Source organism: Oncorhynchus masou, unplaced genomic scaffold (assembly GCF_036934945.1).
Source record: "Oncorhynchus masou masou isolate Uvic2021 unplaced genomic scaffold, UVic_Omas_1.1 unplaced_scaffold_542, whole genome shotgun sequence".
In the NCBI taxonomy this organism is placed as follows: Eukaryota; Metazoa; Chordata; class Actinopteri; order Salmoniformes; family Salmonidae; genus Oncorhynchus; species Oncorhynchus masou.
The window spans coordinates 79,184-91,986 of record NW_027011833.1 but is presented as its reverse complement, the minus strand read 5'-3'; the positions used below and the strand labels follow the sequence as shown (position 1 = coordinate 91,986).

Below are 12,803 nucleotides of genomic sequence, written 5' to 3'. Positions count from 1 at the left end.
TCTATATAACACACTGTCCCGTCTCTGGCTCCCTTGTGAAATCTAGCCCTGTGATGAGTCTCTGGCGCCCTTGTGAAATCTAGCCCTGTGGTGAGTCTCTGGCTCCCTAGTGAAATCTGATGGTAGAGAAAAGTGGGGCTGATGGTAGAGAGGAGAAGGGCTGATGGTAGAGAGGAGTGGGGCTGATGGTAGAGAGGAGTGGTCCTGATGGTAGAGAAGAGAGGGGCTGATGGTAGAGAAGAGATGGGCTGATGGTAGAGAGGAGAGGTGCTGATGGTAGAGAGGAGAGGGGCTGATGGTAGAGAGGAGTGGGGCTGATGGTAGAGAGGAGTGGTCCTGATGGTAGAGAAGAGATTGGCTGATGGTAGAGAGGAGAGGTGCTGATGGTAGAGAGGAGAGGGGCTGATGGTAGAGAGGAGTGGTCCTGATGGTAGAGAAGAGATTGGCTGATGGTAGAGAGGAGAGGGGCTGATGGTAGAGAGGAGAGGGGCTGATGGTAGAGAGGAGAGGGGCTGATGGTAGAGAGGAGTGGTCCTGATGGTAGAGAGGAGAGGGGCTGATGGTAGAGAGGAGAGGGGCTGATGGTAGAGAGGAGAGGGGCTGATGGTAGAGAGGTGAGGGGCTGATGGTAGAGAGGAGAGGGGCTGATGGTAGAGAGGAGAGGGGCTGATGGTAGAGAAGAGAGGGGCTGATGGTAGAGAGGAGAGGGGCTGATGGTAGAGAAGAGTGGTCCTGATGGTAGAGAGGAGAGGGGCTGATGGTAGAGAGGAGAGGGGCTGATGGTAGAGAGGAGAGGGGCTGGTGGTAGAGAGGAGAGGGGCTGGTGGTAGAGAGGAGAGGGGCTGATGGTAGAGAGGAGAGGGGCTGATGGTAGAGAGGAGATGGGCTGATGGTAGAGAGGAGAGAGGAGAGGGGCTGATGGTAGAGAGGAGAGGGGCTGATGGTAGAGAAGAGAGTTCCTGATGGTAGAGAGGAGAGGGGCTGATGGTAGAGAGGAGAGGGGCTGATGGTAGAGAGGAGAGGGGCTGATGGTAGAGAGGTGAGGGGCTGATGGTAGAGAGGAGAGGGGCTGATGGTAGAGAGGAGAGGGGCTGATGGTAGAGAAGAGAGTTCCTGATGGTAGAGAGGAGAGGGGCTGATGGTAGAGAGGAGAGGGGCTGATGGTAGAGAGGAGAGGGGCTGATGGTAGAGAGGAGAGGGGCTGATGGTAGAGAGGAGAGGGGCTGATGGTAGAGAGGAGAGGGGCTGATGGTAGAGAGGAGAGGGGCTGATGGTAGAGAGGAGAGGGGCTGATGGTAGAGAGGAGAGGGGCTGATGGTAGAGAAGAGAGGGGCTGATGGTAGAGAAGAGAGGGGCTGATGGTAGAGAGGAGAGGGGCTGATGGTAGAGAGGAGAGGGGCTGATGGTAGAGAGGAGAGGGGCTGATGGTAGAGAGGAGAGGGGCTGATGGTAGAGAGGAGAGGGGCTGATGGTAGAGAGGAGAGGGGCTGATGGTGGATAGGAGACTCTTGACTGCCCCTCAGGAGACTGTTGGACGTGACCTGGATACTCCAGCACCAATAACGCCGTGTACTTTTGTTTTTTAAATAAATCTATTATTTATAAACCCGCTTAACCTTTCGAAGTAGGAGGATGCGTATGCAAATAAAGTATGATGTCAGAATAATCAGATCAGACTGTGGGTGAAAAACTAAAACAACTTTTAAAAACTCAATTCCACCTGAACAGGCTGAAGTGCTAATAATATATATATATTTGTATCTTACACTAAAAAGACATTATGATAATTGAATCATTTTCAGTGTTATTTCAACCTCATAGTATGGAAATATCACATTTGTCTGTCTGCATTGCCTCAGTACAACCAAAAAGCATTTTTATTTTTTTTATTTTTTTATGGTATATTGCCAATTTTGACTTTACCGCCCTGTGGATATCGCTCAGCTCTGCCTCCAGGACAATAAACATCCACCTGCAAAGTGAGACATCATTAGGGGCTTTGAATAACACTGGCCGTGACAACAAGGCAGGGATATGGCCCAGAAAACCTTCATGAGTCTGTTTGGAACCTCACTTATTGTGTGTCTGTCTGTCTGTCTGTCTGTCTGTCTGTCTGTCTGTCTGTCTGTCTGTCTGCCTGTCTGTCTGTCTGTCTGCCTGTCTGCCTGTCTGCCTGTCTGTCTGCCTGTCTGCCTGTCTCCTCTCTCTCTGTCTGTCTCTCTATGTCTCTCTATGTCTCTCTATGTCTCTCTCTATGTCTGTCTGTCTGTCTGTCTGTCTGCCTGCCTGCCTGCCTGCCTGCCTGCCTGTCTGCCTGTCTGCCTGTCTGCCTGTCTGCCTGCCTGTCTGTCTGTCTGTGTCTGTCTGTCTGTCTGTCTGCCTGTCTGTCTGCCTGCCTGTCTGCCTGTCTGTCTGCCTGTCTGTCTGTCTGTCTGTCTGCCTGTCTGTCTGTCTGTCTGCCTGTCTGTCTGCCTGTCTGTCTGTCTGTCTGTCTGTCTGTCTGTCTCCTCTCTCCAGGTGACGAGGGTAGCGGCAGCAGCAGTGGCTGTACAGAGGGATGTACCACAGAGTTTGTGTTTGTGGGTCCAGAGGCCCCCGTGGTGGGAGCAGACAGGAGTGATGAGCGAGCTTCGGCTGCAGCAGGCAGCACCCCACATCCCTCCAGACCCTCTCTACCCCTGCTACTGACCCTCTCTCTCACATCCCTGTCCTGGTCCAGGAGATAATACCAGCTGGCCCGAGAGGACACCAGGACATTACTGCTACTCTGACTCTGGCACCAATCAGCCAGCCAGCCAGCCGGTCGTCATACTAACTGTTAGTGTTCTCTAATCGGAACCAGAACAGGACAACTCTTTCGGATCCCCACCATGAAGAGATATGGTGACAGTAGTATACTGTAGTAGACTGAGGAGTGTTGTGAGTGCTGCATCCTGCTGTGTCCCCAAAGATCTCTCTGTTCTAATCTGTTCTAATCTGTTCTGCTCTAATCTGTTCTGTTCTAATCTGTTCTGTTCTAATCTGTTCTGTTCTGTTCTAATCTGTTCTGCTCTAATCTGTTCTGTTCTGTTCTAATCTGTTCTGCTCTATTCTAATCTGTTCTGCTCTATTCTAATCTGTTCTGCTCTGTTCTAATCTGTTCTGCTCTATTCTAATCTGTTCTGTTCTAATCTGTTCTGTTCTGTTCTGCTCTATTCTAATCTGTTCTGCTCTATTCTAATCTGTTCTGCTCTATTCTAATCTGTTCTGCTCTATTCTAATCTGTTCTGCTCTGTTCTAATCTGTTCTGCTCTGTTCTAATCTGTTCTGCTCTATTCTAATCTGTTCTGCTCTAATCTGCTCTGTTTAATCTGTTCTGCTCTGCTTTGTTCTAATCTGTTCTGCTCTATTCTAATCTGTTCTGCTCTAATCTGCTCTGTTTTAATCTGTTCTGCTCTGCTCTGTCCCATCTGTTCTGTTCCGCTTTGTTCTAATCTGTTCTGCTCTATTCTAATCTCTTCTGCTCTGTTCTAATCTGCTCTGCTATATTCTAATCTGTTCTGCTCTATTCTGCCCTGTTCTGCTCTATTCTGCTCTATTCTAATCTGGTCTGCTCTATTCTGCTCTATTCTAATCTGTTTTGCTCTATTCTATTCTAATCTATTCTAATCTGTTCTGCTCTGCTCTATTCTAATCTGTTCTGTTCTGCTCTAATCTGTTCTGTTCCATTCTAATCTGTTCTGCTCTGCTCTATTCTAATCTGTACTGCTCTAATTTGTTCTGTTCCATTCTAATCTGTTCTGCTCTTCTCTGCTCGGTGACGTCCAGAACAGAACATAGCGTCAGTGGGGCAGCCAAACTTCTCCCCTTTTCTCCAAACCAACCAACTGCTTCTCCCCTTAACTCTGATTGAACAACAACATGCTCTTTCTCTCCTGGAGAGACAGAATGAGAACACAATTTAGAGCGATGATGATGATGATGATGATGATGAATTTAAAAATACATAAGATTCCATTTTTCTTTCTTTGTAAAGCAGAATTATGAAAACTTCAAAATGAACAGAACAGAAAAGAAATAGAACCCTGAGAAGGTTCTGTTGGTTCCTACATCCTCCCACAACAGACAGAGAAGGTTCTGTTGGTTCCTACATCCTCCCACAACAGACAGAGAAGGTTCTGTTGGTTCCTACATCCTCCCACAACAGAGAGAGAAGGTTCTGTTAGTTCCTACATCCTCCCACAACAGACAGAGAAGGTTCTGTTAGGACCTACATCCTCCCACAACAGAGAGAGAAGGTTCTGTTAGTTCCTACATCCTCCCACAACAGACAGAGAAGGTTCTGTTAGGACCTACATCCTCCCACAACAGACAGAGAAGGTTCTGTTAGGACCTACATCCTCCCACAACAGAGAGAGAAGGTTCTGTTAGGACCTACATCCTCCCACAACATACAGAGTAGGTTCTGTTAGTTCCTACATCCTCCCACAACAGAGAGAGAAGGTTCTGTTGGTTCCTACATCCTCCCACAACAGAGAGAGAAGGTTCTGTTAGGACCTACATCCTCCCACAACAGAGAGAGAAGGTTATGTTAGTTCCTACATCCTCCCACAACAGACAGAGAAGGTTCTGTTGGTTCCTACATCCTCCCACAACAGACAGAGAAGGTTCTGTTAGGACCTACATCCTCCCACAACAGACAGAGAAGGTTCTGTTAGTTCCTACATCCTCCCACAACAGACAGAGAAGGTTCTGTTGGTTCCTACATCCTCCCACAACAGACAGAGAAGGTTCTGTTGGTTCCTACATCCTCCCACAACAGAGAGAGAAGGTTCTGTTAGTTCCTACATCCTCCCACAACAGACAGAGAAGGTTCTGTTAGGACCTACATCCTCCCACAACAGAGAGAGAAGGTTCTGTTAGTTCCTACATCCTCCAACAACAGACAGAGAAGGTTCTGTTAGGACCTACATCCTCCCACAACAGACAGAGAAGGTTCTGTTAGGACCTACATCCTCCCACAACAGAGAGAGAAGGTTCTGTTAGGACCTACATCCTCCCACAACAGACAGAGTAGGTTCTGTTAGTTCCTACATCCTCCCACAACAGAGAGAGAAGGTTCTGTTGGTTCCTACATCCTCCCACAACAGAGAGAGAAGGTTCTGTTAGGACCTACATCCTCCCACAACAGAGAGAGAATGTTCTGTTAGTTCCTACATCCTCCCACAACAGACAGAGAAGGTTCTGTTGGTTCCTACATCCTCCCACAACAGACAGAGAAGGTTCTGTTGGTTCCTACATCCTCCCACAACGGAGAGAGAAGGTTCTGTTAGTTCCTACATCCTCCCACAACAGAGAGAGAAGGTTCTGTTAGGACCTACATCCTCCCACAACAGACAGAGAAGGTTATGTTAGGACCTACATCCTCCCACAACAGACAGAGAAGGTTCTGTTGGTTCCTACATCCTCCCACAACAGACAGAGAAGGTTCTGTTAGTTCCTACATCCTCCCACAACAGAGAGAGAATGTTCTGTTAGTTCCTACATCCTCCCACAACAGACAGAGAAGGTTCTGTTGGTTCCTACATCCTCCCACAACGGAGAGAGAAGGTTCTGTTAGTTCCTACATCCTCCCACAACAGACAGAGAAGGTTCTGTTGGTTCCTACATCCTCCCACAACGGAGAGAGAAGGTTCTGTTGGTTCATACATCCTCCCACAACAGACAGAGAAGGTTCTGTTAGGACCTACATCCTCCCACAACAGAGAGAGAAGGTTCTGTTAGTACCTACATCCTCCCACAACAGAGAGAGAAGGTTCTGTTAGGACCTACATCCTCCCACAACAGACAGAGAAGGTTCTGTTAGGACCTACATCCTCCCACAACAGACAGAGAAGGTTATGTTAGGACCTACATCCTCCCACAACACAGCGAGAAGGTTATGTTAGGACCTACATCCTCCCACAACACAGCGAGAAGGTTCTGTTAGTTCCTACATCCTCCCACAACAGACAGAGAAGGTTCTGTTAGTTCCTACATCCTCCCACAACAGACAGAGAAGGTTCTGTTAGTTCCTACATCCTCCCACAACAGACAGAGAAGGTTCTCTTAGGACCTACATCCTCCCACAACAGAGCGAGAAGGTTTTGTTAGGACCTACATCCTCCTACAACAGACAGAGAAGGTTATGTTATTTCCTACATCCTCCCACAACAGAGAGAGTAGGTTCTGTTAGGTCCTACATCCTCCCACACCAGAGAGAGAAGGTTCTGTTAGGACCTACATCCTCCCACAACAGACAGAGAAGGTTCTGTTAGGACCTATATCCTCCCACAACAGAGAGAGAAGGTTCTGTTAGTTCCTACATCCTCCCACAACAGAGAGAGAAGGTTCTGTTAGGACCTACATCCTCCCACAACAGAGAGAGAAGGTTCTGTTAGTTCCTACATCCTCCCACAACAGAGAGAGAAGGTTCTGTTAGGACCTACATCCTCCCACAACAGACAGAGAAGGTTCTGTTAGGACCTACATCCTCCCACAACAGACAGAGAAGGTTCTGTTCGTTCCTACATCCTCCCACAACAGACAGAGAAGGTTCTGTTGGTTCCTACATCCTCCCACAACAGACAGAGAAGGTTCTGTTAGTACCTACATCCTCCCACAACAGACAGAGAAGGTTCTGTTGGTTCCTACATCCTCCCACAACAGACAGAGAAGGTTCTGTTGGTTCCTACATCCTCCCACAACAGAGAGAGAAGGTTATGTTAGTTCCTACATCCTCCCACAACAGAGAGAGAAGGTTCTGTTAGGACATACATCCTCCCACAACAGACAGAGAAGGTTCTGTTGGTTCCTACATCCTCCCACAACAGACAGAGAAGGTTCTGTTAGGACCTACATCCTCCCACAACAGACAGAGAAGATTCTGTTAGGACCTACATCCTCCCACAACAGAGAGAGACTTTTCTGTTAGTTCCTACATCCTCCCACAACGGAGAGAGAAGGTTCTGTTAGTTCCTACATCCTCCCACAACAGAGAGAGAAGGTTCTGTTAGGACCTACATCCTCCCACAACAGACAGAGAAGGTTATGTTAGGACCTACATCCTCCCACAACACAGCGAGAAGGTTCTGTTAGGACCTACGTCCTCCCACAACAGAGAGAGAAGGTTATGTTAGGACCTACATCCTCCCACAACAGACAGAGAAGGTTCTGTTAGGACCTACATCCTCCCACAACAGACAGAGAAGGTTATGTTAGGACCTACATCCTCCCACAACACAGCGAGAAGGTTCTGTTAGGACCTACATCCTCCCACAACAGAGAGAGAAGGTTATGTTAGGACCTACATCCTCCCACAACAGACAGAGAAGGTTCTGTTAGTTCCTACATCCTCCCACAACAGACAGAGAAGGTTCTTTTAGTTCCTACATCCTCCCACAACAGACAGAGAAGGTTCTGTTAGGACCTACATCCTCCCACAACAGAGCGAGAAGGTTTTGTTAGGACCTACATCCTCCTACAACAGACAGAGAAGGTTATGTTATTTCCTACATCCTCCCACAACAGAGAGAGTAGGTTCTGTTAGGACCTACATCCTCCCACACCAGAGAGATAAGGTTCTGTTAGGACCTACATCCTCCCACAACAGACAGAGAAGGTTCTGTTAGGACCTATATCCTCCCACAACAGAGAGAGAAGGTTATGTTAGTTCCTACATCCTCCCACAACAGAGAGAGAAGGTTCTGTTAGGACCTACATCCTCCCACAACAGAGAGAGAAGGTTCTGTTAGTTCCTACATCCTCCCACAACAGACAGAGAAGGTTCTGTTGATTCCTACATCCTCCCACAACAGACAGAGAAGGTTCTGTTAGTACCTACATCCTCCCACAACAGAGAGAGAATGTTCTGTTAGGACCTACATCCTCCCACAACAGAGAGAGACGGTTCTGTTAGGACCTACATCCTCCCACAACGGAGAGAGAAGTTTCTGTTAGTTCCTACATCCTCCCACAACACAGCGAGAAGGTTCTGTTAGGACCTACATCCTCCCACAACAGAGAGAGAAGGTTCTGTTAGGACCTACATCCTCCCACAACAGACAGAGAAGGTTCTGTTCGTTCCTACATCCTCCCACAACAGACAGAGAAGGTTCTGTTAGGACCTACATCCTCCCACAACAGAGAGAGACGGTTCTGTTAGGACCTACATCCTCCCACAACGGAGAGAGAAGTTTCTGTTAGTTCCTACATCCTCCCACAACACAGCGAGAAGGTTCTGTTAGGACCTACATCCTCCCACAACAGAGAGAGAAGGTTCTGTTAGGACCTACATCCTCCCACAACAGACAGAGAAGGTTCTGTTCGTTCCTACATCCTCCCACAACAGACAGAGAAGGTTCTGTTAGGACCTACATCCTCCCACAGCAGACAGAGAAGGTTCTGTCAGTACCTACATCCTCCCACAACAGACGGAGAAAGTTCTGTTAGGACCTACATCCTCCCACAACAGACAGAGAAGGTTCTGTTAGGACCTACATCCTCCCACAACAGACAGAGAAGGTTCTGTTAGGACCTACATCCTCCCACAACAGAGAGATAAGGTTCTGTTAGGACCTACATCCTCCCACAACAGACAGAGAAGGTTATGTTAGGACCTACATCCTCCCACAACAGACAGAGAAGGTTCTGTTAGGACCTACATCCTCCCACAACAGACAGAGAAGGTTCTGTTAGGACCTACATCCTCCCACAACAGACAGAGAAGGTTATGTTAGGACCTACATCCTCCCATAACAGACAGAGAGAGAGAAACAGTAAGAAACAGAGAATGAATGTTCCACTGTATCAGAATCATTTGGAGTCAGCATGACAAGGTCAGAGACACAGAAAGACTGTTGTTTTCTACCCACCAGCTGCACAACACATCTGCCAGTCTACCATGTTTTCCTGCTGTGAAGTTCATTGATGTTGTTACTGTTCCAGAACAGAGCAGATCTTAGTGCTGCTATAGGGCTCTGGTCTAAAGTAGTGCACTATATAGGGAATAGGGTTCTATAGGGCCCTGGTCTAAAGTAGTGTACTTTATATAGGGAATAGGGTTCTATAGGGCCCTGGTCTAAAGTAGTGTACTATATATAGGGAATAGGGTTCTATAGGGCCCTGGTCTAAAGTAGTGTACTATATATAGGGAATAGGGTTCTATAGGGCCCTGGTCTAAAGTAGTGCACTATATAGGGAATAGGGTTCTATAGGGCCCTGGTCTAAAGTAGTGCACTATATAGGGAATAGGGTTCTATTGGGCCCTGTTCTAAAGTAGTGCACTATATAGTGCACTCTATAGGGAATAGTGTTCTATAGGTCCCTGGTCTAAAGTAGTGCACTATTTAGGGAATAGGGTTCTATCGGGCCCTGGTCTAAAGTAGTGCACTATATAGTGCACTCTATAGGGAATAGGGCTCTATCGGTCCATGGTCTAAAGTAGTGCACTATATAGTGAATAGGGTTCTATAGGGCCCTGGTCTAAAGTAGTGCACTATAATAGGTAATAGGGTTCTATAGGGCCCTGGTCTAATGTAGTGCACTATATAGGGAATAGGGTTCTATGGGGTTCTGGTCCAAAGTAGTACACTATATAGGGAATAGGGTTCTATAGGGCCCTGGTCTAAAGTAGTGCACTATATATAGGGAATAGAGTTCTATAGGGCCCTGGTCTAAAGTAGTGCACTATATATAGGGAATAGGGTTCTATAGGGCCCTGGTCTAAAGTAGTGTACTTTATATAGGGAATTGGGTTCTATAGGGCCCTGGTCTAAAGTAGTGTACTTTATATAGGGAATAGGGTTCTATAGGGCCCTGTTTTACAGTAGTGTACTATATATAGGGAATAGGGTTCTATAGGGCCCTGGTCTAAAGTAGTGTACTATATATATGGAATAGGGTTCTATAGGTCCCTGGTCTAAAGTAGTGCACTATATAGGGAATAGGGTTCTATCGGGCCCTGGTCTAAAGTAGTGCACTATACAGTGCACTCTATAGTGAATATTGTTCTATAGGTCCATGGTCTAAAGTAGAGCACCATATAGGGAATAGTGTTCTATAGGGCCCTGGTCTAATGTAGTGCACTATATATAGGGAATAGAGTTCTATAGGGCCCTGGTCTAAAGTAGTGCACTATATATAGGGAATAGGGTTCTATAGGGCCCTGGTCTAAAGTAGTGTACTTTATATAGGGAATAGGGTTCTATAGGGCCCTGGTCTAATGTAGTGCACTATATATAGGGAATAAGGTTCTATAGGGCCCTGGTCTAAGTAGTGTACTTTATATAGGGAATAGGGTTCTATAGGGCCCTGGTCTAAAGTAGTGTACTCTATATAGGGAATAGGGTTCTATAGGGCCCTGGTCTAAAGTAGTGTACTTTATATAGGGAATAGGGTTCTATAGGGCCCGGGTCTAATGTAGTGCACTATAATAGGTAATAGGGTTCTATAGGGCCCTGGTCTAATGTAGTGCACTATAATAGGTAATAGGGTTCCATAGGGTCCTGGTCTAATATAGTGCACTATATATAGGGAATAGAGTTCTATAGGGTCCTGGTCTAAAGTGGTGCACTATATATAGGGAATAGGGTTCTATAGGGCCCTGGTCTAAAGTAGTGTACTTTATATAGGGAATAGGGTTCTATAGGGCCCTGGTCTAATGTAGTGCACTATAATAGGTAATAGGGTTCTATAGGGCCCTGGTCTAATGTAGTGCACTATAATAGGTAATAGGGTTCTATAGGGTCCTGGTCTAATGTAGTGCACTATATATAGGGAATAGAGTTCTATAGGGTCCTGGTCTAAAGTGGTGCACTATATAGGGAATAGGGTTCTATAGGGCCCTGGTCTAATGTAGTGCACTATATATTGGGAATAGGGTTCTATAGGGCCCTGGTCTAAGTAGTGTACTTTATATAGGGAATAGGGTTCTATAGGGCCCTGGTCTAAAGTAGTGTACTCTATATAGGGAATAGGGTTCTATAGGGCCCTGGTCTAAAGTAGTGTACTATATATAGGGAATAGGGTTCTATAGGGCCCTGGTCTAAAGTAGTGTGCTATATATAGGGAATAGGGTTCTATAGGGCCCTGGTCTAAAGTAGTGCACTATATATAGGGAATATTGTTCTATAGGGCCCTGGTCTAAAGTAGTGCACTATATATAGCGAATAGGGTTCTATAGGGCCCTGGTCTAAAGTGGTGCACTATATATAGGGAATAGGGTTCTATAGGGCCCTGGTCTAAAGTAGTGTACTCTATATAGGGAATAGGGTTCTATAGGGCCCTGGTCTAAAGTAGTGTACTATATATAGGGAATAGGGTTCTATAGGGCCCTGGTCTAAAGTAGTGTGCTATATATAGGGAATATTGTTCTATGGGGCCCTGGTCTAAAGTAGTGCACTATATATAGGGAATAGGGTTCTATAGGGCCCTGGTCTAAAGTAGTGCACTATATAGTGCACTCTATAGGGAATAGGGTGCTATAGGGTCCTGGTCTAAAGTAGTGCACTATATATGGAATAGGGTTCTATAGGGCCCTGGTCTAAAGTAGTGCACTATATTGGGAATAGGGTTCTATTGGGCCCTGGTCTAAAGTAGTGCACTATATAGTGCACTCTATAGTGAATAGGGTTCTATAGGGCCCTGGTCGACAGCAGTGCACTATATAGGGAATAGGGCTCTATAGGGCCCTGGTTAACAGTAGTGCACTATATAGGGAATAGGGCTCTATTTGGGACACAGTGCAGCCTCTCCCATAGTCTCGCTCCTCTCAGTTTATTGCACAATTGCTAAAGTTTAATGAAGTTCCCACGTCTTAGGATGAGAGATTAGTTTTTATATTCGCTAGACTCCATCTGTTGAGAAAAAATGGCAGGAAACATTCGATTTTTTTCACGATAGAGAGAGAGAAGGTCATCTATTTAGGGGTTTAACGTTGGGTTCCTACCACATCCTGTTCCTTTAACTAAGTACCTGGGTTCCTACCACATCCTGTTCCTTTAACTAAGGGCCTGGGTTCCTACCACATCCTGTTCCTTTAACTAAGGGCCTGGGTTCCTACCACATCCTGTTCCTTTAACTAAGGGCCTGGGTTCCTACCACATCCTGTCTCTATGGAGGAGCTCTCAGAAAGCAACCAGGCACATGTCCCAAATGACACCCCATTAGAGCACTAAACAGGGAACCAGAGTTCATCTCCCCATTAGATCACTAAAACAGGGAGCCAGAGTTCATCTCCCCATTAGAGCACTAAACAGGGAACCAGAGTTCATCTCCCCATTAGATCACTAAAACAGGGAGCCAGAGTTCATCTCCCCATTAGATCACTAAATAGGGAACCAGAGTTCAACACCCCATTAGAGCACGAAACAGGGAACCAGATTTCAACACCCCATTAGAGCACGAAACAGGGAACCAGAGTTCAACACCCCATTAGAGCACTAAACAGAGAACCAGAGTTCAGCTCCCCATTAGAGCACTAAACAGGGAACCAGAGTTCAGCTCCCCATTAGAGCACTAAACAGGGAACCAGAGTTCATCTCCGCATTAGAGCACTAAACAGGGAACCAGAGTTCATCTCCCCATTAGAGCACTAAACAGGGAACCAGAGTTCAACACCCCATTAGAGCACTAAACAGGGAATCAGAGTTCAGCTCCCCATTAGAGCACTAAACAGGGAACCAGAGTTCAGCTCCCCATTAGAGCACTAAACAGGAAACCAGAGTTCAACACCCCATTAGAGCACTAAACAGGGAACCAGAGTTCAGCCCCCCATTAGAGCACTA

At 46.6% G+C, this 12,803-nt stretch overlaps 1 protein-coding gene across 1 annotated transcript in view; it reads left to right on the top strand.

The window, feature by feature from the left end:
• LOC135535998 (glypican-6-like) overlaps nucleotides 1–3,962 on the top strand; it is a 174,713-nt gene extending 170,751 nt beyond the window's left edge. Inside the window, exon 9 of the mRNA XM_064962394.1 lies at nucleotides 2,518–3,962. Within this exon, the coding sequence (XP_064818466.1) occupies nucleotides 2,518–2,726 (209 nt within the window). The 3' untranslated portion in view covers nucleotides 2,727–3,962. The remainder of the gene's footprint in view (nucleotides 1–2,517) is intronic.
• The last annotated feature ends 8,841 nt before the right edge of the window (nucleotides 3,963–12,803 follow it).